General features: G+C 40.9%; 1 protein-coding gene and 1 long non-coding RNA gene across 2 annotated transcripts; one reads left to right on the forward strand and one right to left on the reverse strand.

The window, feature by feature from the left end:
- Nucleotides 1-1,433: 1,433 nt before the first annotated feature.
- Nucleotides 1,434-14,232, forward strand: LOC148146624 (uncharacterized). The gene is made up of 3 exons (XR_015760632.1): nucleotides 1,434-1,549; nucleotides 2,169-2,415; nucleotides 14,096-14,232. It is a non-coding gene; the product is annotated as an uncharacterized LOC148146624 (long non-coding RNA).
- On the reverse strand, nucleotides 6,311-27,275 carry LOC122560383 (mesothelin-like protein). Its single transcript, XM_043711018.2, is given in 11 exon segments — nucleotides 6,311-8,150; nucleotides 8,562-8,748; nucleotides 10,269-10,363; nucleotides 10,550-10,683; nucleotides 14,140-14,273; nucleotides 16,283-16,429; nucleotides 19,490-19,671; nucleotides 20,500-20,566; nucleotides 20,954-20,985; nucleotides 26,760-26,866; nucleotides 27,233-27,275. Coding segments are annotated over 10 exon segments (1,137 nt in total). The 5' UTR covers nucleotides 26,827-26,866; nucleotides 27,233-27,275; the 3' UTR covers nucleotides 6,311-8,058.
- Between the last annotated feature and the right edge of the window lie 725 nt (nucleotides 27,276-28,000).

Raw genomic sequence — 28,000 nt, forward strand, 5'->3', positions numbered from 1 at the left:
TTGAAGCTATTTTGATGATTTGAGTGTCCACAGAACAACGAATAACTTAATTTGGTTAACGCAAACAGGCATTCTCTACATTCTATTCTCTGCTGTCATTATTTTGTTCTCCTCTCTATTTCCCATGACGATAAACTCACACCTCATGCCTAGGTATCAGTGGCTTTCTACCAGAACACACCAGAAAGTACTCATCACTTACTCAAGCTTCTCCATGTACAGTAGGTTATATTGAGTTGACAACACAGAAACAGTCCGTTTGGATCAGGAGGCCTTTTCTGACATTTCTGCTGAAGTGTGCCTTCACCCAGACCATTGACCCCATTTTGGAGACTTCTATCAAGTTTCTAAGGAGAAGGCCCCATATTCTTTAAATCTTTCTTAGCAGTAATGTGCAAACCCCACCACTGTGGATCATAGTCATGGGTGATATACTACTTAACCACAAGACCATAAAACCATGACGTACATTCAGCCTATTCATTTAGAACATGGTTAATCTGATAATCCTCACGTCCACATTTCTGGTCTTCCTCCATATTCCCTGTTTTCCTTACTGATTCAAAATCTGTCTGTTTCAAACTTGAGTGTACTTAATGATCTCTGCAGCCCTCTGTGGTAAAGAATATCACTAATTCTCAGAGAAAAAAAACCTCCTCATTTCTGTCCTAAATGTGACCCCCTTTTCTGAGGATATGCCCTCTGGTCCTAGCCTCTCCTACAAGGGGAAACAATCTTTCCTCATCTACCCTGTCCAAAGGCCCCTGTCAAAAGGCAGTTCTTCCTACCTGGGATCAACCAAGAGATCCTTATCTGAACTGCCTCCAATGACAGTGTAACCTTCCTTTTAATAATTTTTTTCCTGCTTTGACCCAGCGTACTGCTGTTATTTTATGCTTGTAACCTCTGACCCTTCATGTCCCACTCTGGGTATCACTAGTCAAATAGCTGCCCTGTAGTACCACCTACTTACTCACTTGGGACACCTCTCCACTTGCACCTACAGTAATGACTATGTCACCTACATTCGCTTGTGGCTGGTGCCCATGGAGAATGCCCCAAGATGTTTGTGGCCCCAGTGTCCAGGATGGAGGTCATTCAGAGCAAGGTGTGAGCTGAATTCACCAGAGTTGAAACTTTATTGCTGGAACAGCACAGCAGGTCAGGCAGCATCCAGGAACAGGAGATTCGACGTTTCGGGCACAGGCCCTTCTTCACCAGAGACCCACTCCATTTTGGGTTTCCATGACGTCTAGCTTGTTTACTGAGGTGGGAAGTGGAATATTAATGAGGTGAGTTGGGCTGTTTAACACGATGTTTAACACGTGATATAATCCTCCTCAAGTGGTGTCTTGCTGCCGCCTCGAGAGAAACCTGCCTTGCCACTTGTGAAAAGCAAACTACGCAATGCTTCTGATGTCAAGATGGGCTTCACCAGACTTCTCATCTGATTCTGTGACACAGCTCACCATATCCATGGCGCTCAGATAGCTACAGGATTCCGACCTATACCTTTTACAACACAAGAGGGCAAACAGAACAAAATATGGTAGGTGTCATTTTCCTAGGATGGAGGATTTCAAGACTAGGGCATATTTTTTAAGGTGAGAGGAGAGAGATTTAAAAAATATATGAGGGACAGATATTTTACACAGAGGGTGGGTTCGCATGTGGAATGAATTTCCTGAGGACGTGGGTACAATTACAATGTTTACAAAACACTTAAATAAGTACATAATTAGGATAGGTTTGGAGAGATATGGGCCAGGAGCAGGCAGGTGGGACTAGTTTAATTTGAGATTATGTTTGGCAAAGGGTCTATTTCTGTGCTGTATGACTCTATGACTGTATGAATCCATTGTAAATTAAATACATTATAAAGCTGCAAATGCCATATACAGCAACATTTGACTCAAAATACACAAATCCTGCTAGGATTTGTTTTCAATAAATTATTCTTCATTTCATGTTTGAAGTTGCTGATAATGAGCAAAATAAAACCTTGCGAGTAACTGTTATCAGGGCTTTGCTGCACTTGCCATTATTAATCACAAATGTTAACGGTTCCCTGACTGAGGAGCAGATTTTTTCTTTTGATCACTACTCAGTTGTGAAATCAAAGTCCAGATGTGAACCTTGGTCTTTTTCCTTCCTTCTCTGGTTACTAGGGGATCAACCTCCTGACTGTTCTTCCCCCTGCTGTTCTGTGAGAGTACAGGCACCAGACAGATCTCAGCAGTTCCACAAGATGGCTCACCACCGCCTTTCCAGTTAGGGATGGGCAGCAGCAGTGGCCTCACCAACAACACCCACATTCCACAGAAGAATAAAAGATCATTCATGTAATTGGCATGTGAACAAATTCACGAAAAATATGGGTGTGTAAGTTTGAAGGAGCTTTTTATCCTTTAAATGGTGAGTTAGAAATTGAAAGAGAATCATTTTATAAAAGGTTAACAAAGTATTTTTTTTTCCTATCTCTGTTACTGAATGGTGCTGGGCCTCTGTGTGGAATGCCTTACCACATTTTAAATCCATAAGGGTATCTCCTATGCCACAACCTCTGGAAATGGTAATATATTCATAACTTCAGCCAAAATTTTCCTGATTTCAGTTCAAGTGTTTTGTAACGTGATCTTCAAGGCGCTTAGCCCACCAGGATTCAGAGTGACCTTTCACATGCAGTCTTCTGTTTTTCACCTCATGGCGACCTTTGACACTTTTCTCATGGCTGGAGAGGCAGAAGTGCTTCCCAATGCCAGGACTTTCATTCCTCTGGGCCCCTAATTGAAGCCCAACTAGACTTGCACCTCAGACTCTGCACCTCAGACTCTGAGGTGAAGGAAATCTCCCTCCCCTGCTAATCACAGGCAGGGACGTGGAGTTACTGATGGATGAAATGGTGGAAAAGAGGGAAGTCCCTTTTCCAAACAGTCCTCACAGAAGGCATAGCCACCAGGTCCAACCATTCCGAACACAGACAGCAGCCGGGGTCAGTGCTATGTCACAGGTGAAACAAGATGTCCCACCGTGCAGGAAGAAGGTCTTCCACGTTTCGCAACGATAAGCACTATCATCTTCTCTCCGCTACCTCACAGACCTACTGCTCACTTTAACTCTGACACTGCACACACCCTTCCCCAAGGTTCATGAAATTTACTGCTTTGTTTAGCCTGTCCATGCTACAACATTCAGTATTGCATTCATCATATCCATTTCCAACCAACCTCACCTTCCCACATTACTAACCCTGGCAGCTCTCTGAGGTTTTGACACACTGGGGACACCTTACTACCTCTCCTGCTCATACATCCCCTTCCACCAATTTCAATCTCTCCCTTTTTCACCTTATAGGAAAGGTTAGCCCATAACTAAGCCAAGAGATTCATGACCAATGACAGACAGCAGGTTCCTTACAACATTCGAGGATGAGATTGTGCATTCGGCCAGAGAACAGTGTGATTGCTCATGTAGAGATGAACAGACCACACTGGCCAACCAAAGCAGTAAGATTCATTGTGCTGTGCTGTTCTGTGCTGCACTGCTCCCCCATTATCACCAATGCAATGTGCTGTAAGATGTGTGATTTACACATATTTTAAAAACATGTTTGGATTTTTGAATTTGGACTCGTGGTTTTCTGTGCAATGAAGGGACTTATTGATTAACTTGTAACCATGGAGATTTCTTCAAGAGGAAAACTTCCTGGAGATAATAGTTTTTGTTTACAGTGAGAGAATTTTGTGAAAGAACAAAGGAAACAGCTGTGGACTAGGCTCAAAAACATTTGCATCACCAGCTCATGAACAGACGTCTGAATGCTCAATTGAGTAGAATGACTCAGACTCTGGTAATATGAAGGTTTTTATAACCTGTCTGAAGTTTGTGGAAAAGACTACCTGGAGTAAAGTTAGATCAGTCCTTTTGATTCATTCAGTTTCTTCAGGATTTGTCTTTCCTAATGTTAAATTGAGGGTGATCACCTGATTAGGATGATTCCAAGAAGGGCTGACACTGTAATCCATCACATGTGTTTGAAAGCACTCAGACACACCAGTGATGCGTACATTGTCATCTAAAGGGCTGGTTCATGTTTTGAGGCTGTTTGTTATATTTCATGTCTAACATTGGGATACATCAAATCAATTCAAAGAATGCAAGCATACATTCTCCACATTCTGTACTCCATAGTCACCTTTTCTTTGATAGCTGCTCTCCTCTTTCGGAATCAGGTTCAGCAGCTAATTCTTCAAAAGGTAAACAAGAACACTTCTGAAAACACTTGTCAGGTCCTCAACTGATTTACTTTACTTCTATAATATTCAGACACATTGAATTAACAGCACAAAAACATGCCATTCTAACAAGTTGTCATGTCAACATCTATGCTCTACATGTCCCTTGGCACACAATAACACCAATGGAATCTCTTCCATTGTCTTAAAAACCCCGACAGAGTTCCACCCAATTATTTATTTTCTAAAGGCAAGGATCGCATAATTTGAGGGGGGATTTAATTAATTTATGCTAAAACGTAATATAATTGTGTTAACCTATGCTAATTTGATTTCGGGATTCTTGTTTGGGGCATTAAAGCTAAAACCCACATACTAGATTTTACTATATTGGGATTTTATTCAGTAAATCCAACACTGGGGTAACTTCCTTGGAATTTTAATTCAGAACCTTCAACACCAGAGATTACAGTACATGTGGTGCTCTATAAGCCATTCTAATACAGAAATAACTATTGTGAGGATTAATGTATCAGGTCATGAACTAACTAACATGCCCCCCTACCATCCTGCCATCACAGTAATTGTGAATGACAATATTAAGTCCCATATTTATGTGTTTTTTGCCCCGTCAGATCATATAGATGAATCTTGGACACTGGATTGCTGTAGTACACTCAACATATTGTTTGTACAAAATAAAATGAGGTGTCTTAATAAAGAAGGTCTACATCATGTTTATGGCAATTAAGCATTGAAATAGCTCCAACTTGTATTATCTCACCTATGAAGAAGATCTTAATTAGATCTTTGTTACAAAAGATTTGCTCTGGTATCTCATTTGCTCTGGTATTTCCTTCCAGTACAGTCTCACTGATATTTATGCTCCATACATGGATGTAAATACTTTCTGTATGCAAGGAGCATTCTTTTGTAGTTGGGAATTTGGAAAAAAAAATCATGCAATGCGGGAAATATCATTAAGTTTATCTTATGCTATTCCTACAGCCTAATGCCAGGGAATCTCAGTAGCCAATTAGTGATAAGTACCACAAAGCAAAGTTGTTTTTATGGAACTTTATGTAGAATACACAGCATAGAAATAGATCATCCAGTTTAATCAGTTCTTGCCTTTATGAATATTCCACCTCCTTTCAGCTCTTTCCCATCTAACTCTATCAAAATAACATCCAATTCCCCTGCATCCCAAAATGTATTTCTGAGAAGTATGAATTATTCTTATTTATCATAGACACATAACAGAGAATAGAATTTAGCATTCTCATCTCAAAGCTGACTTGTTCCAGATTGTATACTTCCTAATATCAGGATTTGCTGTACATCTCTATGATTCTAATAAACTCAGGAACAATTCATTTGCTTTTTTTATTAAAAATATAAATCTAATATTTGGCTACATAACTTTCCCTTAAACCTATCTACACTATTCACCTCACCCTCTCCACAATGGTGAATTTCACATCCCCCCCCAACTTTTGTTTCCAAAGTGCTGCTTGCTTTATGGTGACTATTGGATCTTGATGGTCCCTAGTTTTGCTCTTTTCCTTGGGCCTGATTTCAACGTAGTGCAACTAGATTTCGACCACACAAAAACCTTGGCTATGTCTGAACTAATAAAAGCTTTCACAATTTTAAAAACCCCTACTGGTTCACCTGACAGCCTTCTATTTTCAGGAGGGAAACCCAAGCAATTCTTCCATTCTAGATAGACACAACCTTATATTACTGGTATCACTCTCTACATCAAATTTACATCCTCTCCAATTATGCCTCTATTTTTTAAAATATAAAATAGTGACTGTACATATTACTCCAAGTTTGGTCTAATAAAAAATGTTTGTTAATGATTCTATCCCTCTAGAAATAAATCCTAGTTCCAGGTATGTTTTCTGTAATTACCTTATTCACTTATGCACTCATGTCGTCAGTGACTCATATATTTGCACTTCCAACATCCACTGTTCCATCGCTTCATTTTAGAATCTTATTAACCAAGCGTTTTATTTTTCTTGCCTAATTAATTTGTCAATAATATGCATATTTTTCAATTTGATTGGAAATTAACTTTATTGTTGCAACAAACTGGAATAAACATCTTTCTCAATTGTTCAAGTTCTTGCAAAATCATATATTGAAGGATATAGTCATATCAAGTTTTTGGTTCTGAAATCATAGCACAGAATTCAATGCTAAAAAGCAAGTTGAATAAATGAATTTAATGAATCAATGAATTTGCTAAGTTGTGATCAGAAAAAAAAACTATGGCCATGTAAAGCCTTCTAGTTTGTCAAAATCCTTTAAAAATGGAAACTTATCAACCTTACACAGTGACTGTGAGACTATCAAAATGTATGGATGCCTCTGAAGTGGTCAGATTTATGAATAGTTTCTACTTAAAAGTTCACAACCTTCTTGAATAAGAAATGTAGTCTAGACAATACTATTTACTGTACATCCTGAAAGAAATGCACTTCTGAGAATTATGAATTATTCTTGTTTATCATAGTCACAAAATAGAGAATAGAATTTAGCATTCGCATCTCAAAGCTGACTTGTTCCAGAGTGTGTACTTCCAAATGTCAGGATTAATAAACTCAGGAACAATTCATTTGTTTTTTTATTGAAAATATAAATATAATATTTGAAAACACAGTAAGGCAAAGAGAAGATCAACCAATAGATATATCATAAAATAAATACATTCATAAACTTAAAGATAATATCGTAAATTATGTAACCATCTAATATAATAACGGCACTGAATAATGTTAAACATTGTGAATATATAAGTAACGGGAATATTTAAATCTGAAATACACTGTTGCACCATCACTTCGGTTCCGCTGAGTTGAGCAAAGTTAACATTGACATTCAAGTCAGTACTGTTAACTGCTTTGAAGTCTAAGGCCCTTATAATGACCCCAAGGGAAGCACAACATTTACCAATAATCTGCAATTTTGTAAGATTCATATGTATGTATAAAACCCATAACCTTTCAAAAAGCAAACTATTATAGGACAGTTTATATTTATTAGGAGTTAAATCTTCTATTTAGACTGTGCAGAATTATCTATATTTCCTTTGTATTCCACAACATAGTACACACAAAATGGCCAACTTTTCATTTGATAATTGCAAAGGCAATACACACTCCAAACATTGGCAAAACAAAATTAGATTGGGTTTCTGAAACTGGAGGAGGATCCTCATATGCTTATTGCAAATAAGATTCTCACTTGAAAGAGATAAGCATCATCTCTGCAAAAAGGTGTCAACTGATGGACCAGAAGTAGGGAACAAAATTGATAAGTCCAACTGTGATTTTTAAAATGTCCAGTGCTCAATTCTTGACCAAAATCAGGGACAGAAATCATGACCCTCTCCTTCCTTTAGCTTATGGATGTGAATTTTACTCAGTCAATGGTATCCAAATCAATATCATTACCAGACTCCTGTTATAACAACAGTTAAGTTGCAAATAGTGTCTATGAAAAGAAATTAGATTCTATTCACATCTTCATTCCAAAGCAAGTCGGTGAAATAAAAATTAAGTTGTGGAGCAAAAAAAGAATAATTTACTGACAGCTGCTGGGTGGCAACATTCAGAGGACAGTGCAATGTTGATTCTAAATTATTATGTTCAACACTTCATGAACTTAATGTCAATCCAAAGTGGTTTTTCGTAAGTTGATTTCAGTCTGCACATGCTGAAATTGTTAAACATTCTTTAAGATCCATCACTTCTATTTGATAATGGAACCTCTGACTCTTTCTACATATTATAGCAGAATGAATCCTAATTTATAAGGAAGATTGCAGTGTGATTCCAATCACAGTAATGCCGAAGGAAAGCAGGTGACTGCAGCTCTTAAGCGAAGCAGAACCAGTCATCACTAGAAAATAACATGAAATAAAGAAATATTGTGAATAATTATTCTCTACACCATTCTTTATGCCCCCTTTTTGCTGGAATATGTGTAAAATTGTACCTACCACAAATATAATTTCACATTGAAGAACAGGATGTTCACGTTTTTTTGGATTTTGTTAAATGATTTTAGTTGTGCACAATGACATATGTCACAGGTTCTATAAACCATTCTAGTGATCATTTATGGATGAAATGATAGTGACTTTGTGTAGATTAACTGCCTTGTTAGTTTTGAGTCTTTATATAAACAAGTATCTGTATATTCAAGAACTGCACAACTTCCTAATTTGCTCCCATGATGACATTGATCAATCCTATATTATAGCCAAAGCTCTAGTCAGTGTGAATAGTAACAATATCAAATACCACTTACATTCCCGGAAGGAAAAGTTTCCAAGTCCAGCTGGTGATATTCCACCTCTTAGGCCAATTCCCAGATTCATCACCTCAGTCACTTTGTGTGAATTAACCCAGCGCTGCACTATTTCATGATCTTCATTTACTTTGAGGGAATTCAGGTTAGTGACAAGAAGATCTTGAATGTTCTGGGCAGTGAGTTTCTGAAAGATAAATTGGTCATAACGTTACAACAGTGTATTTTCATGTAGTATTTCAATAATGTCAGAAGGAGGAAGTTGACATTGAAACAATAATGTATGTTGAAAGACACAGAAACAATATAGAAACAAGGTGTTTAACTTGGGAAGTAACTGCATAGTGTTATAATTGCTGATCTGTTAATTCAGAGATCCACAGCAGTGTGGCTGATGCTGGAAAATAAATGCTGGCCTAGACATCCTATGAATGAAAAAAAAAATCCCACATGCTCATGTTATTCTTTACAATCGATGTAAGTGAATAAATCTTAATCATAGATTTACCAGGAGAAAGTGAGGACTGCAGATGCTGGAGATCAGAGTCAGGAGTGTGGTGCTGGAAAACACAGCAGGTCAGGCAGCATCCGAGAAGCAGTAGAATCGATTTTTCGGGCATAAGCCCTTCATCATTCCTGATGAAGGACTAATGCCCAAAACGTCGATTCTCCTGCTCCTCGGATGCTGTCTGACCTGTTGTGTTTTCCATCATCACACTCTCAACTCACATATTTACCAGCCTGTTCCCATCGCCTTCACCTACCTATCCACTCTGATTTTCAATGTTAGCATAGACTTTGTCCTAACCATTTCATTCTTTCATATCTGCCAATCATACTGTTCTGATGGATTTAAATCCACTCCTGATATGACTCACTCAAAGCGACCTGATTGTGTAGCTCTAACCGAGTGGTGCTATAAATTGTCTCTTTAATCTTAGACATCTGGAGTGGAATTGTTCTTCAAAACTAAAATTGTGTGCAGCACGGAAGCTCACAGCAACAGGGACCTGGGTTTGATTCCAGCCTTGGGCAACTGTCTATGTCGAGATTGCACATTCTCCCTGTGTCTGCATGGGTTTCCTCCGGGTGCTCTCGTTTCCTCCCACAGTCCAAAGATGTGCAGGTCAGGTGAATTGGTCATGCTAAATTGCCCATAGTGTTCAGGGATGTGTAGGTTAGGGGAATTAGTTAGGGGAAATGTAGAGTAATAGGATAGGGAAATGGGTCTGGTGGGATACTCTTCAGAGGGTTGGTGTGGACTTGTTGGGCCAAATGGCCTGTTTCCACACTGTAGGGATTCTATGATTCAACTGGTGAACGAGCTGTCTATGGTTTTCATTTCATTTTCATATGAAAATGACTGACAACTGAAATGTTTATTATGACACTCTTTGCTTAAAAATGGTCAGGCAATCAGAGTACAACCCAGCCTGAGTATAGCCCAGTCCCATTTTAAATCTGGTTGAAATGTAATGAACTTCCTGGTTCCCTTTTCTTCACAGCTGAGATCATGATATTCAGTTGTTGTTTCTAGTTTAGGCAAGATCTCATAACTATAGCAATTGTGCAGCAAGGAGGTGGCCTGTGGTGATGAACATGGGATGGAGTGAATGAATTCCTGTTGATGGGCACTGTGTCTAAGCTCTGGTTCTTGTGTGATGTGTTAAAGAGCTGGATGTTGTTGCAGGCCCCAATGATACCTACTTCCACTTCCACTGGATTGAGCCTGCTGAATGTCTGGAAGTCCATGTTGATATCGCCAGGAGCTAATCTTTATAAATCAGAAGCTCATGCACCACCTTTTAGAGAACAGAAAGAACTGTCAGCTTTATAATTATGAACATGAACTCTTCATAAAATAGAGTAAAATGGAAGATTTGTATTTACTTGGTAAACTTTACAAGTGTAAATTGCAAAGAACTGCAAATTAATTGATTTGTGTAATTCTTCAAATTATCATCAAAGCAGATTGTAATGTAGCTTACCAATATATGGCTTGAGTTGGTTAAAATAGGCTTTGAGATCACCAGCAAAATCCTGGAATGCAACTTTAGCGATCCCGAAGAGTATGTCTTTCTTCGCCTGGGTACATGTGAAAATATTCAGTGGCCTGGCTTTCCTGCAACAAAATGGTAATGCTGTTATATTTTGGTTAACATGAACACTTTGAGGAATTTAGAGGTGTGTGATCATTGAGAGGCTCGTCAGTTCACTTTTTGAAGGGGAGAAGACTACAGTAGATAGTGATAGAAAGGGATAGGTGTATACCACTGGGCAAGAGTTACAGCTGGGGGAAAGGCAATTATCATGCAATTAGACAAGATTTTGGAAGCATATGATGGGGAAGGAAACTGCAGGGGATGGGCACATTAGAAATGTGGAGCTTATTCAAGGAAAAGCTCCTGTGTATCCTAGGTAAGTATGTACCTGTCAGGCAGGGAGGAAGCTGTAGAGCGCGGGAGCTGTGGTTTACAAAGGAAGTGGAATCTCTGGTCAAGAGGAAGAAGAAGGCTTATGTTAGGATGAGATGTGAAGGCTCAGTCAGGGCACTTGAAGGTTACAAGGTAGCCAGGAAAGACCTAAAGAGAGAGTTCAGAAGAGCCAGGAGGAGACATGAGAAGTGGTTGGCGGATACGATCAGGGTAAACCCTAAGGCTTTCTTTCGGTATTTAAGGAATAAAAGAATGACAAGAGTAAGATTAGGGCCAATCAAGGATAGTGGTGGGAAGTTTTGTGTGGAGTCAGAGGAGATAGGGGAAGCACTGAATGAATATTTTTCGACAGTATTCACTCTAGAAAACAACAATATTGCCAAGGAGAATACTGAGATACAGGCTACTGGACTAGGTGGGATTGAGGTTCACAAGGAAGAGGTATTGGAAATCCTGCAGAGTGGGAAAATAGATAGGTCCCCTGGGCCGGATGGGATTTATCCTAGGATCCTCTGGGAAGCCAGGGAGGAGATTGCCAAGCCTTTGGCATTGATCTTTAAATCGTCATTGTCTATAGGAATAGTGCCAGAAGATTGGAGGATAGCAAATGTGGTTCCCCTGTTCAAGAAGGGGAATAGAGACAACCCTGGTAATTACAGACCAGTGAGCCTTACTTCAGTTGTTGGTAAAGTGTTAGAAAAGGTTGTAAGAGATAGGATTTATAATCATCTAGAAAATGATAATTTGATTAGAGATAGTCAGCACGGTTTTGTGAAGGGTAGGTTGTGCCTCACAAACCTTATTGAGTTCTTTGAGAAGGTGACCAAACAGGTAGATGAGAGTAAACTGGTTGATGTGGTGTATATGGATTTCAGCAAGGCGTTCAATAAGGTTCCCCACAGTAGGCTATTGTACAAAATGCAGAGGAATGGGATTGTGGAAGATATAGCAGTTTGGATCAGTAATTGGTTTGCTGAAAGAAGACAGAGGGTGGTGGTTGATGGGAAATGTTCATCCTGGAGTCCAGTTACTATTGGTGTACTGCAAGGGTCGGTGTTGGGTCCACTGCGGTTCGTCATTTTTATAAACGATCTGGATGAGGGCGTAGAAGGGTGGGTTAGTAAATTTGCAGATGACACTAAGGTCAGTGGAGTTGTGGATAGTGACGAAGGATGTTGTAGGTTACAGACAGACATTGATAAACTGCAGAGCTGGGCTGAGAGATGGCAAATGGAGTTTAATGCGGACAAGTGTAAGGTGATTCACTTTGGTTGGAGTAACTGGAATGCAAAGTACTGGGCTAATGGTAAGATTCTTGGTCGTGTAGATGAGCAGAGAGATCTTGGTGTCCATGTACACAGATCCTTGAAAGTTGCCACCCAGGTTGACAGTGCTGTAAAGAAGGCATACAGTGTTTTAGCTTTTATTAATAGAGGGATCGAGTTCTGGAACCTGAGGTTATGGTGCAGCTGTACAAAAATCTAGAGTATTGTGTACAGTTCTGGTCACTGTATTATAAGAAGGATGTGGAAGCTTTGGAAAGGGTGTAGAGGAGATTTACTAGGATGTTGCCTGGTATGGAGGGAAGGTCTTATGAGGAAAGGCTAAGGGACTTGAGGCTGTTTTCGTTAGAGAGAAGGTTGAGAGGTGACTTAATAGAGACATATAAGATAATCAGAGGGTTAGATAGGGTGGACAGGGAGAGCCTTTTTCCAAGTATGGTGACGCCAAGCACGAGGGGGCATAGCTTTAAATTGAGGGGTGATAGATATAGGACAGATGTCAGAGGTAGCTTCTTTACTCAGAGAGTAGTAAGGGTATGGGATACTTTGCCTACAACAGTAGTAGATTCGCCAACTTTAAGTACATTTAAGTTGTCATTGGACAAGCATATGGACGTACATGGAATAGTGTAGGTTAGATGGGCTTCAGATTGGTATGACAGGTTGGTGCAACATTGAGGGCTGAAGGGCCAGTACTGCGCTGTAATGTTCTATGTTTTATGTTCTATATTCTATGTACAATGTTGGAAATCCAAAATTAAAACAGAAAATAATGGACTCTGCAGATGTAACAGCATCTGTGGAGCAAAAAAATAGAATAAACACTCCAAGTCGATGACCATCAAGCTGAAAAGATGATGGGCAGGTAGTATTGAAGAGGCAGGGAGGCTGCAGACAGGTCAGGAGAGTGGGAAAAAGAGCGGCAGATGAAATACAACATGAGAAAGTATGAGGTCATGCACTTTGGCAGGAAGAATAGAGGCATGGACTACTTTCTAAATGGTGAGAAAATTCAGAAATCTGAAGTGCAAAGAGACTGGGGACTCCTAGTCCAGGTTTCTCTTAAAGTAAACTAGCAGATTGAGTTTGTAGTTAGGAAGGCAAATACAATGTTGGCATTCATCTCGAGAGGACTAGAATGTAAAAGCAGGATGTACTTCTATAAGGCTCTGGTCAGACCACATTTAGAGTATTGTGAGCAATTTTGGACCCCAAACCTCTCGATGGATATATTGGCCCTGGAGCGGGTCCAGAGGAAGTTAACGAGAATTAACCCAGGAATGAAAGGCTTAACATATAAAGGACATTTGAGGACTTGGGACTATACTTGATGGAGTTTAGAAGGTTGAGGGGGGATCTGATTGAAACTTACAGAATACTGAATGGCCTGGACAGAGTGGACTTTGGCAAGATGTTTCTATTAGCAGGAGAGACAAGGAACCAAGGGCACAGCCTTAGAGAAAAGGGAAGACCCTTAGAACAGAGATAAGAAGAAGCGTCTTTAGTCAGAGAGTGGTAGATCTGTGGATTCATTGCCACAGAATGCTGTGGAGGCCAGGTCATTGAGTATGTTTAAAACAGAGATAGATAAGTTCTTGATTGCCAAGGGGATCAAAGGTTATGGAAGGTGGCAGCAGATTCAATGGGCCAAATGGCCTAATTTCTGCTCCTATGTCTTATGATCTTATGTACTCAGTTCTCTCTCCACATCTAGTTCCATATCTGCTGTGTAATTAAACCATTTTCTGCCTTTATTTCAACATTTAACTTTGCTTCATTTAAACAGAAAATGAAATGTTCCTTGGGATTTTTACAGGTTCACTGCTGAGGAACAACAGCGTCAGGAAATCTGCCACTCACTTCAGTTCAGTGGGTTGAATGGTCATGAGGTTCTTTTCATGCAGAGTGCACAATAATGGACCACCAATCGCATCCAATGCAACAGCATTTAGCGGCCCAGATCCCTGCACATAATTTCGAACAACTACTTTGGTCTGAAATGAAAAGAAATAATGAAAATACAGTTCATTTTGTTCATTCCCTGCATAGTATAAACACATTTTTTTCCAATTACTATTTGTTCCATTCAAATGTTTGCACTGATAAATATATATGAAGGCCTAACTGCTGGAATAGTAGAAATTACAACATGATGAAGTGAACTTACTAAAAATAAAGTCTGGAAAGGATCATAGCTGGATGTAAATTTCTTCAAACATTAATTGAGCTGCTCTGTATTTTACCTTGTCACTATCAGCAAAATTCTTTTGTCAGAATCAGGTCTTTGATGGAATTGAATTTCAACTATGTAAAAACCTTCTATCATCTAATTTGGATGTGAACATAGGAGGTATAGTTAGTAAGTGTGCAGATGATACCAAAATTGGAACTGTAATGGACAAGCAAAGAAGGTTACCACAGAGTACCATAGGATCTTGATCAGATGGGCCAGTGGGCCAAGGAGTGGCAGGTGCTGTTTAGATAAATGTGAGGTGCTGCATTTTGGAATGGCAAATCAGGGCAGGGCTTATACATTTAATGGTAAGGTCCTGGGGAGTGTTGCTGAACAAAGAGACCTTGGAGTGCAGGTTCATAGTTCCTTGAAAATGGAGTCTCAGGTAGATAGGATAGTGAAGAAGGCATTTAGTATGCTTTCCTTTATTGGTCAAAACATTGAATATAGAAGTTGAGAGGTCACATTCTGGCTGTACAGTACTTTGGTTAGGTCACTTTTGGAATATTGTGTGCAACTCTGATCTTCCTCCTATCAGAAGGATGTTGTGGAACTTGAAAGGGTTCAGAAAAGATTTACAAGGATGTTGCCAGGGTTGGAGGGTTTGAGCTCTAGGGTGGAGCTGAATAGGCTGGGACTATTTTCCCAAATGCCTTCTTCACTATCCTGAAACTCCACTTTCAAGAAACTACGAACCTGCACTCCAAGGTCTCTTTGTTCAGGAACACTCCCCAGGACCTTACCAATAAGTGCCTGATTTGCCTTCAAAAATGCAGCATCTAACATTTATCTAAACTGCATCTGTCACTGCTTGGCCCATTGGCTCATCTGACCAAGATCCTGTGGCTCAGTAGTTATCACTGCTGCCTCACAATGCCAGGGATCCGGTTTTGATTCCAGCCTCGGGCAACTCTGTGTGTGGAGTTTGCACATTTGCCCTGTGTCTACATGGGTTTCCACTGGGTGCTCTGGTTTCCTCCCACAGTCCAAAGATGTGCAGGAAAGGTGGATTGGCCATGCTAAATTATCCATAGCATTCAGGGATGTGTGCTTTAGGTGAATTGGTCAAGGGAAATGTAGAGTAATTGGGTAGGGGAATGAGTCTGGATAGGATACTCTTCGGAGGGTTGGTGCAGATTTGTTGGGCCAAATGGCCAGTTTCCACACTGTAGGGATTCTATGATTCTTTTCGAAGTTTATAAAATCATGAGGGGCATGGATAGGGTAAACAGACTCCCTGGGATGGTGGAGTCCAGAACGAGAGGGCATAAGTTTATGATGAGAGGGGAAAGATTTAAAAGGGACCTAAGGGGTTACTTTTTCATACAAAGGGTAGTGTGCGCATGGAATGAGCCACCAGCGGAAGTGGTAGAGGGTGGTACAAAACAACATTTAAAAGGCATCTGGATGGGTATATGAATAGGAAGGGTTTCGAGGGATGTGGGCCAAGTGCTGGCAAATGGGACTAGATTAATTTAGGATATCTGATCAGCATGGATGAGTTAGACTGAAGGATCTGTTTCCGTGCTGTACATCTCTATAACTCTGTGATTCTATCTCAGCCCTGTGACCAATCTTGCTGTGACAGCATTCAAAGATGTTAAAGTATCTGAATATGAATATTTTACCAAGTACTTTGGAAGAAATAGAGTTTATTACATTTGTAGCTCTTGACATCAGGCAACATAGCGCAAACAAAAATTAAAATTAGGAATTCAGTCAAACTGTTTAAGAGGGTCATACAGTCAGAAACTTGCCACTAATCCATACCGTGTCCAGATTTGGGCTATTCCTTAGTACAAATGCAAGGGTGTCCACATTCGTTATGTTCCACATGCTGATCTCGTCGGGGCCGTACACAGTAATAATGAATCCCAGCTGTCGTATCCGTTCCTCTGGCAGTCCACTTGTGTATATAGAACATAGAAGAATACAGCGCAGTACAGGCCCTTTGGCCCTCGATGTTGCGCCGATCCAAGCCCACCTAACCTATACTAACCCACTATCCTCCATATACCTATCCAATGCCCGCTTAAATGCCCATAAAGAGGGAGAGTCCACCACTGCTGCTGGCAGGGCATTCCATGAACTTACGACTCGCTGAGTGAAGAACCTACCCCTAACTTCAGTCCTATATCTACCCCCCCTTAATTTAAAGCTATGCCCCCTTGTAATACCCGACTCCATACGCGGGAAAAGGTTCACACTGTCAACCCTATCTAACCCCCTAATCATCTTGTACACCTCAATCAAGTCACCCCTAAACCTTCTTTTCTCTAATGAAAACAGCCCCAAGTGTCTCAGTCTATCCTCATACGATCTTCCTTCCATACCAGGCAACATCCTGGTAAACCTCCTCTGCACCCGTTCCAGTGCCTCCACATCCTTCCTATAGTATGGCGACCAAAACTGCACACAATATTCCAGATGCGGCCGCACCAGAGTTTTATACAACTGCATCATGACCTCAGGACTCCGGAACTCAATTCCTCTACCAATAAAAGCCAGTACGCCATATGCCTTCCTCACCGCACTATTTACCTGGGTGGCAACTTTCAGAGATCTGTGTACATGGACACCAAGATCCCTCTGCTCATCCACACTACCAAGTATCCGACCATTAGCCCAGTACCCCATCTTTTTGTTATTCTTCCCAAAGTGAATCACCTCACATTTAGCTACATTGAATTCCATTTGCCACCTTTCTGCCCAGCTCTGCAGCTTCTCTATATCCTGCTGTAACCTGCCACATCCTTCCTCACTGTCAACAACTCCTCCGACTTTCGTATCATCCGCAAACTTGCTCACCCAACCTTCTAACCCCTCTTCCAGGTCATTTATAAAAATGACAAACAGCAATGGTCCCAAAACAGATCCTTGCGGAACACCGCTAGTGACGGCACTCCATGAAGAAACTTTGCCATCAACTACTACCCTCTGTCTTCTTCCATCCAGCCAATTCCTAATCCAAACCTCCAACTCACCCTCAATGCCATATCTCAGTATTTTCTGCAGTAGCCTACCATGGGGAACCTTATCAAATGCCTTACTAAAATCCATATATACCACATCTACCGCTTTCCCCTCATCAACCTCCTTCGTCACCTTTTCAAAGAATTCAATAAGGTTTGTGAGGCACGACCTGCCCTTCACAAAACCATGCTGACTATCCTTGATCACATTATTCCTATCCAGATGTGCATAAATCCTATCCCTTACAATTCTCTCTAAGACTTTGCCCACAACAGAAGTGAGACTCACCGGCCTATAGTTACTAGGGTTATCCCTACTCCCCTTTTTGAACAAGGGAACCACATTTGCTATCCTCCAGTCTTCTGGCACTACTCCTGTAGACAAAGAGGACATAAAAATCAAGGCCAATGGCTCTGCAATCTCCCCCTTTGCTTCCCAGAGAATCCTAGGATAAATGCCATCAGGCCCAGGGGACTTATCTATTTTCACCTTTTCCAGGATTTCCAACACCTCTTCTCTACATACCTCAAAGCCATCCATTCTACTTATTTGTGACTCAGTATTCACATCGACGACAATGCCCTGTTCCTGAGTAAATACTGAAGAAAAGTATTCATTCAGTGTCTCCCCAATCTCTTCCGCCTCCACACGCAACTTCCCACTACTATCCTTGACTGGACCTATTCCTAGGGGAGAAAGTGAGGTCTGCAGATGCTGGAGATCAAAGTTGAAACTTTATTGCTGGAACAGCACAGCAGGTCAGGCAGCATCCAGGGAACAGGAGATTCGACGTTTCGGGCACAGGCCCTTCTTCAGGCCCTATTCCTACCCTAGTCATTCTTTTATTCCTAACATACCTATAGAAAGCCTTAGGGTTTTCCCTAATCCTACCGACTAAGGACCTTTCATGTCCCCTCCTTGCTGCTCTTAGCTCTCTCTTCAGGTCCTTCCTGGCTACCCTATAACTCTCAATCGCCCCAATTGAACCTTCACGTCTCATCTTGAGATAGGCCGCCCTCTTCCATTTAACAAGGGATTCCAATTCCTTATTAAACCACGGCTCCCTCGCACGACCCTTTCCTCCCTGCCTGACAGGTACATAATTATCAAGGACACTCAATAGTTGCTCCTTGAACAAGCTCCACATATCATTTACACTCTTGCCTTGGAGTCTACTTTTCCAAGCCACACATCCTAAGTCATGCCTCACCGCATCATAATTTCCCTGACCCCAGCTATAACTCTTGCCCTAAAAATATAATTTCCTCGGAGTCGGTGAGAGACGGAGGGAGGGGAAATGGAGGATGTCCTCCCCTCCTCCACCTTCTTCTCCTTCCCGGGCTCACCGCAAGGCCAATTGTCCCCCACCCACCCCCGGAGGTCACACGGGGAACGTCCAAATATCTATGCCAAAATATTAAAAAATGGATGTTCAGACGGCTTAAGAAGTGCACAAATTGCCAAAACTATATTTTCAACAATTCCTTGCAATTTCCGGTCCTCTTAAATAGCTGTGAGATTTCTCTTTCTTTTGTCATATCCAGAACAAAACTTAGCGGTGGAACTGCTCAAGGTTGCACATTACCAAAGGGAGCCTTACAGATGATGAGTTATTGGCTCCTTTCACTCTATTCAAACCCTTCATTGTCTCTCATTGATTCTTGTTTGAATGTCTCAAAAGCAGAGAATCTGGCAGATGCCACCATGTCTACCAATGGAAAAACAACTAAAACAGCAGCTTGGTGTGAAATTGAATGCAGCCATTAAGATACTACTAAAGCTGCAGTCTAATTTTCTCAAAATGCACCAAGACTTTCAAGACAGTTTTTACTTTGGTACCATTAAGCTTTATACAATGAGCTGTCAGTAATGTATGGATGTCTCCTAGTTATGACTAGACTCTCACATTCACCTTCCACAAAGTTATGCACATCCAAGCTGCACCCTCAGAGTTGCATGAGGGTACTGTAAGCAATACTAGCTTGTAAAATCTTGAAGACTTACCTCTCCCAATTTCTTTTTTAGAATAAGCAGCTGATTGCTGTTAAAAGCTATATGTCCCAGTTCAGTGAGGTTTGTCATCAACACACTATTGTTCAAACATGTATCTAACTGGGCAGCAGTATAAAGCACAGGCAACATAGTATTGCTGGTCATTTCTTTTATAATGAATTCTCTGTCACAATCTGTGAATATAAAATATATTTGCTGTGTAAGAATCTTTGCAGGCATTTTTTTTAAAGAATATAGAAAGAAACTGATGTAAAACAGAGGAGATCTGAACTTTTAGAACTGCCTAGTGGACAGCTCAAGAGATGGCTTATGATATTCAAACAGTTAAAGGAGCTTAACATACACAGTCAAACTGGTCCATAAAACAACTTGCAATTATATCACACTCTTATTGTAGCAATTCACCACAAGGCATTTCAACAGAGCATTAAGAAATGAAATATGATGCTGAACAACAGATAATGATGTGGAGGTAAATGATCAAATGTTTTGTTAAATATGTCATAATTAAATAATATCAAAGGAGGAAAGAGAGGTAGAGAGACAGAGATTTAGGGAAGGAAGCTGAAGGCATGACTGCTAATTATGGAGTGATAAAAATTGGGGACCTACAAAAAATCAGAATTAGAGAGGTGCAAATATCTACAGAAGTTGTAGGCTAGAGGTGACTACAAAGAAACATGCCCGAAAGAGATTGGAAAACAAAGTTGAGTATTGTTAATTTGAGGCATTATGCAACAAATAGCCAATCTACATCAGTGAAGAAGGAGCTGACGGGTGAACAGGAGGTGGTACAAATTAGGATGTGTACAACTTGGATGTGCATAATTTTGTGGAAGGTGAATGTGAGAGTCTGGTGAGGACGACACTGCCATAGTCAAGCCTAGAGGTAACACAAGCATGGGTGAGGTTTTGTCAGCAGATGAGTTAAGGCAAGTGTGGAATCGGACAATGCACAAAGACGAAAGTCTAAATCAATAAATACTTTGCTCCTTACTTACTAGTGGCACGTTTCATTCGTTTTTGAAATAGGTGCCTGAGGGTTTTTGATTCTTTGTCACCAAGAGCCTGTAGAATGGAATATAATATTCAAATTGTTACGATTCCTTATGTGATACTATTTAACTGAACAATTAATTCAATAGTGTTTTTTTTCCACTATATTAACATTATTTAAAAAGTAATACACTGTCAGCAAATGTAAACCATAATGTCAACTTGATGCTACTAAATGAGTTTTGTTGTTTTTATAACCACTGTGTCATTATATATACACGCACCAGAACACAGAGACCAATGTCTTCACATTCTTTCTTTGCCTTCCATTGCACTTATTAAATTTTCCATTGATTATTGTGCAGTAAATTGAATCAGCCTGATTTTGAAATTACTGCTAAATTATATGTTCAACGATTTACCCAAGACATGGAGGGGAAGATATTAAATTTCTCTCACCGACTCAGCATTCCAAATGGTCAGAAGGAAACCTGAAAGAAAATTTCAGACTGAAGTGTTGAAAGGTAAGTTCCACAAATTAACTGCTGACTAAAATATATACAACTCATATCTTGGTACTTAAGCATACATCTTAACAACTTGTAGAAAGCATGGTTATAAGGGACATCGAAAGATCTTTCCTTGAGATAATACAGCTGATTACACAAGTACAGGTGGGGTGCTGGAAGAGTGGAGGTTTGCTAACGTGGTACCACTATTTAAGAAAGGTGGTAAGGAAAAGCCATTTATTATATGAATTTCTTAGGTGAATTTATTATGGGGAACAAGGAAATGGCAGAAGAGTTGAATAGGTACTTTGGATCTGTTTTCACTGGGGAAGACACAGACAATCTCCCAGATGTAATAATGGCTGAAGGACCTAGGGTAATGGATGAACTGAAGGGAATTTATATTAGGCAGGAAATAGTGTTGGATAGCCTGTTAGGTCTGAAGGCTGATAAGTCCCCGGGACCTGATGGTCTACATTCCAGGGTACTTAAGGGGGTGTCTCTAGAAATCATGGACGCAGAGGTAATCATTTTCCAATGTTCTATAGATTCAGGATCAGTTCTTGTGGATTGGAGGGTGGCTAATGTTGTCCCATTTTTCAAGAAAAGAGGGAGAGAGAAAACATGGAATTATAGACCGGTTATCCTGATGTCAATGGTGGGAAAGATGCTAGAGTCAATTATAAAAGATGAAATTATGACTCATTTGGGTAGCAATAACAGGATAGGTCAGAGTCAGCATGGATTTACAAAGGGGAAATCATGCTTGACTAATCTTCTGGAATGTTTTGAAGATGTAACTCTGAAGATAGACAAGGGAGAGCCAGTGGACATAGTGTACCTCGACTTTCAGAAAGCCTTTGATAAAGTCTCGCATAGGAGATTAGTGAGCAAAGTTAGGGCACATGGTATTGGGGACAAAATACTGATTTGGATTGAAAATTGGCTGGCTGACAGGAAGCAAAGAGTAGTGTTAATCAGGTCCTTTTGGAATTGGAAGGCGGTGACCAATGCGGTACCCAAGGTTCGGTGCAGGGACCGCAGCTGTTTACAATATATATTAATGATATAGATAAAGGTATTAAAAGTAATATTAGCAAATTTGCTGATGACACAAAGCTGGGTGGTGGGGTGAAATGAGAGAATGATGTTATGAGAATACAGAGTGACTTGGTCAGGCTAGGTGAGTGGATGGATGCATGGCAGATGCAGTTTAATGTGGAAAAATGTGTGGTTAAACACTTTGGTGGCAAGAACAGGAAGGCAGTTTACTATATAAATGGAGCCAGGTTAGGTAAAGGAGAAGTACAACGATATCTAGGTGTTCTTGTACATCAGTCAATGAAAGCAAGCATGCAGGTACAGCAGGCAGTAAAGAAAGCTAATGGCATGCTAGCCTTCACAAGAGGAATTGAATATAGGAGCAAAGAGGTCCTTCTGCAGCTGTACAGGGCCCTGGTGAGACCGTACGTGGAGTATTGTGTGCAGTTTTGGTCTCCAAATTTGAGGAAGGATATTCTGACTATTGACGGAATGCAGCGTAGGTTCAATTCCCAGAATGACGGGACTATCATTGGAGCGACTGGGCTTGTACACAGTTGAGTTTAGAAGGATGAGAGGGGATCTAGTTGAGATGTATAAGATTATTAAAGGATTGGACACTTTGGAGGCAGGAAACACGTTTCCGCTGATGGGTGAGTCCAGAACCAGAGGGCACAGTTTAAAAATAAGGCGTAGGCCATTTAGAACAGATTTGAGGAGAAACTTTTTCACCCAGAGAGTGGTGGATATGTGGAATGCTCTGCCCCAGAAGCCAGTGGAGGCCAAGTCTCTTGATACTTTCAAGAAAGAAATGAATAGAGCTCTTAAACATAGTGGAATCAAGGGTTATGGGGATAAGGCAGAAACAGGATACTGATTGTGGATGATCAGCCATGATCATAATGAATGCTGGTGCTAGCTCAAAGGGCTGAATGGTCTACTCCTGCACCTATTGTCTATTGTCTATTGGTAGCAAGTTGTTGGAGGGAATCCTGAGGGATAGGATTTACATGTAAAGGAAAGGATTGATTAGGGATAGTCAGCATGGCTTTGTGCATGGGAAATCATATCTCATCAACTTGATTGAGGTTTTTTGAAGAAGTAACAAAGAGGATTGATGAAGGCAGAGTGGTGGACATGATCTATATGGACTTCAGTAAGACGTTCGACAAGGTTCCCCAAGGGAGACTGGTTAGCAAGGTTAGATCTCATGGAATACAGGGAGAACTAATTATTTGGATACAGAATTGGCTCAAAGGTAGAAGACAGATGGTGGTGGTGGAGGGTTGTTTTTCAGACTGCAGGCCTGTGACCAGTGGAGTGCCACAAGAATCCGTGCTGGGTCCACTACCTTTCGTTATTTACATAAATGATTTGAATATGAATGTAGGAGGTATAGTTAGTAAATTTGTAGATGACCCCAAAATTGGAGGCATAGTGGACAGTGAAGAATTTTACCTCAGAGTACAACAGGAACTTGATCAGATGGGCCAATAGGCTGAGGAGTGGAATATTACATGCAATTCTGGTCTCCTCCCTATTGGAAGAATGTTGTGAAACTTGAAAGGATTCAGAAAACATTTACAAGGATGCTGCAGGGTTCGAGGATTTGAGCTATATAAGAGGTTAAATAAGCTGAGCTGTTCGCCCTGGAGCATCGGAGGCTGAGGGGTGACCTATAGAGGTTTACAAAATCATGAGGGACATGGAGAGGGTAAATAGACAAAGACTTTTCCCTGGGATGGAGGAGTCCAGAACTAGAGGGCATAGGTTTAGGGTGAGGGGCGAAAGATATAAAAGAGACCTAAGAAGCACCTTTTTCACGCAGAGGGTGTTGTGTGTCTGGAATGAGCTGCCAGAGGAAGTGGTGGAGGCTGGTACAATTGCAACATTTAAGAGGCATTTGGATGGGCATATGAATAGGAAGGGTTTGGAGGGATATGGGTCAAGTGCTGGCAAGTGGGGCTAGATTAGGTTGGGATATCTGGTCAGCATGGACGAGTTGGACAGAAGGGTCTGTTTTTGTGTTGTACATCTCTATGACTCTACTTTAAAATTGAACATCATCAACGGTGATGGAGGTCACTGTGTAAACCCTTCTTCTAGAGTATAGATTTGTTCTCTGTAATATCACACCACACACTACAGTTGTGTAAGTCTGACTGAATCATTTGAAGACACTACAACACTATGTAACAAAAACAGAGCGCGCTGTTTTCTACAGGTCTGGCAGTATCTGCGGAGAAAGACACAGTTCCAGTCTGGGGATCCTTGCAGACCTGTTGACTTTCTCCAGCACTGTTTTTGTTTCAGATCTTCAGCATCCACGGTTCTTTGTTTTCTTTTCTGGTTTATAATATCATGCAAATGTTTCAACAAATTCAAGAGGAAGATATTGGAAAGAGTAATGCCACTATATCTAATACACTTTTCTTGCTAAATTTCATCTTTATTTCGGTAACAGACACAAGTGGAACTGTGAACTCTACAACAAACATTAAACATTAAGATGGTATTCAATCCCACAGATTCTAGTATAGTTTCGAATGCTTCGAACATTAGAAGGTAGATTTGAACACTATGTTATGCTAGTATTCTTGAATTCTAAGCACAGGATCTGCTCAGCCCCCGAAAGACATATATAAAGTCGAGCTCAGCTGCTGAAAACATCAGAATTTTGAATCTATTATGACTCTCCAGACACCCACTGAAACTCTCCCAAAGAAGAGTCGTATTGAATTCAGAAATGTTAACAAAATTTGCCTTTCCTCAGATGGCTGAGTGCTGAGTTCCTCCACTTCTCCTTTGCTGTTCATTTCAAATCTACTGCTTCCGTAGTTGGATTTCTTCTGTTTAGTTTGAATGCTGAGGAGAGCCCTTACTATCAGGTTTAGAACAGGGCTGCTGGTCTGCCTGGCAGTTGCCTATTTGGTCTATAGGTCATTGCACAAGGATCTCTGACGAGGAAAACCCCAACCACAATTATTTTTATAGCCTTGGTGTGACGCAGTATAGTGTCCCTATTCCTGGACCAGGAGGCCTGGGTTCAAGTCCCACCTGCTCCAGAGGTGTGTAATAACATCTCTGAAAGTGGATAAATCCTCAGGACCTGATCAGGTGTACCCTAGAACTCTGTGGAAAACGAGGGAAATGATTGCTGGGCCTCTTGCTAAGATAGTTGTATAATTGATAGTCACAGGTGAGGTGCTGTAAGACTGGAGGTTCACTAACGTGGTCCCACTGTTCAAGCCAGGGAACTATAGACCAGTGAGCCTGATGTCGCTGTTGGGCAAGTTGTTGGAGGGAATCCTGAGGGTCAGGATTTATATGTATTTGGAAAGGCAAGGACTGATTAGGGATAGTCAACATGGCTTTGTGCATGGGAAATCATGTCTCACAAACCTGATTGAGTATTTTGAAGAAGTAACAAAGAGGATCGATGAGGGCAGAATGGTAGATGTGATCTATATGGACTTCAGTTAGGCATTTGACAAGATTCCCCATGGGAGACTGATTAGCAAGGTTAGATCTCACAGAATACAGGGAGAACTCACCATTTGGATCCAGAACTGGCTCAAAGGTAGAAAACAGAGGGTGGTAGTGGAAGTTTTTTTTCAGACTGGAGGCCTGTGACCAGTGGAGTGTCACTAGCATCGGTGCTGGGTCCTCTACTTTTTGTCATTTATATAAATGATTTGGATGTGAGCATAAGAGGTACAGTTAGTAAGTTTGCAGATGACACCAAAATTGGAGGTGTAGTGGATAGCGAAGAAGGTTATCTCAGATTACAACAGGATCTGGACAAGATGGGCCAATGGGCTGAGAAGTGGCAGATGGAGCTTAATTCAGATAAGTGCTGCATTTTGGAAAAACAAATCTTAGCAGGACTTATACACTGAATGGTAAGGTCCTAGGGAGTGTTGCTGAACAAAGAGACCTTGGAGTGCAGGTTCATAGCTCCTTGAAAGTGGAGTCGCAGGTAGATAGGATAGTGAAGAAGGTGTTTGGTATGCTTTCCTTTATTGGTCAGAGTATTGAGTACAGGAGTTGGGAGGTCATGTTGCAGCTGTACAGGACATTGGTTAGGCCACTGTTGGAATATTGCGTGCAATTCTGGTCTCCTTCCTACCAGAACGATGTTGTGAAACTTGAGGGTTCACAAAAGATTTACAAGGATGTTGCAAGGGTTGGAGGATCTGAGCTACAGGGAGAGGCTGAACAGGCTGGGGCTGATTTCCCTGAGGCTGAGGGATGACCTTATAGAGGTTTACAAAATCATGAGGGGCATCGATAGGATAAATAGACAAAGTATTTTCCCTGGGGTGGGGGAGTCCAGAACTAGAGGGCATAGGTTTAGAGTGAGAGTGGAAAAATATAAAAGAGACCTAAGGGGCAATATTTTCACGTAGAGGGTAGCAGATGAGCTGCCAGAGGAAGTGGTGGGGGCTGGTACAATTGCAACATTTAAAAGGCATTTGGATGGGTATATGAATAGGAAGGGTTTGGAGGGATATGGGTCGGGTGCTGGCAGGTGGGACGAGATTGGGTTGGGATATCTGGACGGGTTGGACGAAGGGTCTGTTTCCATGCTGTAGATCTCTATGACTCTATGGTTGATTAGAACAATAGGTTATTTTCAACACGAACTCTCCATGACTTCGAGCTTCCTTCCATCCTACGATCTCTCTGGAGCTTATTTAAAAGCATTGACTTACCCAAGACCAGAAAAGTCGTGAAATCTATTGAAAAACTGTAAGTGGGCGCTGCTGTACCCCTCATCATTGTCGGACAAAAAACAGAACCTGTAGCAACGTTCACGATTCTGTAAAAACGATCAAACGTATCACAAAGACGGGGGGATATGCAGTGTCCTCGATAGTCACAGACCCAGAAAACATCTTTGAGACATTGACACACTTTACCCTATCGCACTATCCTGACAGAATCAACTTCCCACTTTCTCGGTCGATCTAACCTCTCCTCCTTCAGTGGCTATATGTCTCCCGTTTCATTGAATGATTTTCCTATACCGTTCATAAACATCAAACACATCGATCGCTTCTCCTTTCCCCAGACGGTTAAACCTTCACTGGAGGTCGGACTAGTTTTCCCAAAGTAAATTCCGCACTTGCCATTTTAAATAAACAGGAAATGAAGGAAAACTATATCTTGAAAACTAACCTCCTACCTTGTTGAGAGTGAGAGTGAAGAGGAGACAGATTAGGCTTGTCACTGTAGCTAACCTCCTGTCACTTGTACTGAAATCCAGGCGTGACTCTCACGGTTTCGCGGACGTCATCTACACTTCAATTAACATGTACCACACGAACTGTCATGTTCAGAGAACAGTCTGTCTACCGGGAGAGCTTCCGAAAATATTCACCTCGGTTCCTCAAATAATTGAACCGAAGTTAGAAATTGCTAGCGAAACTCAGCAAGTCTGGCAGCGTCTGGTGGGAGAAAGCAGAGTTAGCCTTCGCCTGCTGAGCTTCTCCCGCGCTTTCAGTTTTTCCTTTCGGTCTCCAGCATTGGCAATTTTTATTTTATCTCAAAGAATTGACGTTGCTGATAATCCAGCACATCTAGTGTCGAAACAGACCAATCGAACAAAGTGGCTTGTCCAGAACTCTGTCCTACAAAAGCCTTCTCACATTCATCTTCACCTCCCACCATAATTACCTTTCTCTTCAATGTTGTTTTCTAACTTCATTTATATGTCTCTATATATTTACTTCAATTACTTCTTATGGCGACATCCTCCACAGTTCTCTGGGAAAGAATCCTTTACCTAAATGTTTTGGGCATTAATGCTGTATATTCCACATCAGAGATTATTGTGTCATGATTTTAATACTCTGGGACTATTGTGTCTGTTATTAATGCTCCAACTCCATACTTGGAATGAGAATTAATGCAATAATGCTCATTCAGCAGAACAGTATATTACTAACTCTCC

Source organism: Chiloscyllium plagiosum, unplaced genomic scaffold (assembly GCF_037043375.1).
Source record: "Chiloscyllium plagiosum isolate Xiang-an unplaced genomic scaffold, Cpla_swu_hap1 HiC_scaffold_20, whole genome shotgun sequence".
In the NCBI taxonomy this organism is placed as follows: Eukaryota; Metazoa; Chordata; class Chondrichthyes; order Orectolobiformes; family Hemiscylliidae; genus Chiloscyllium; species Chiloscyllium plagiosum.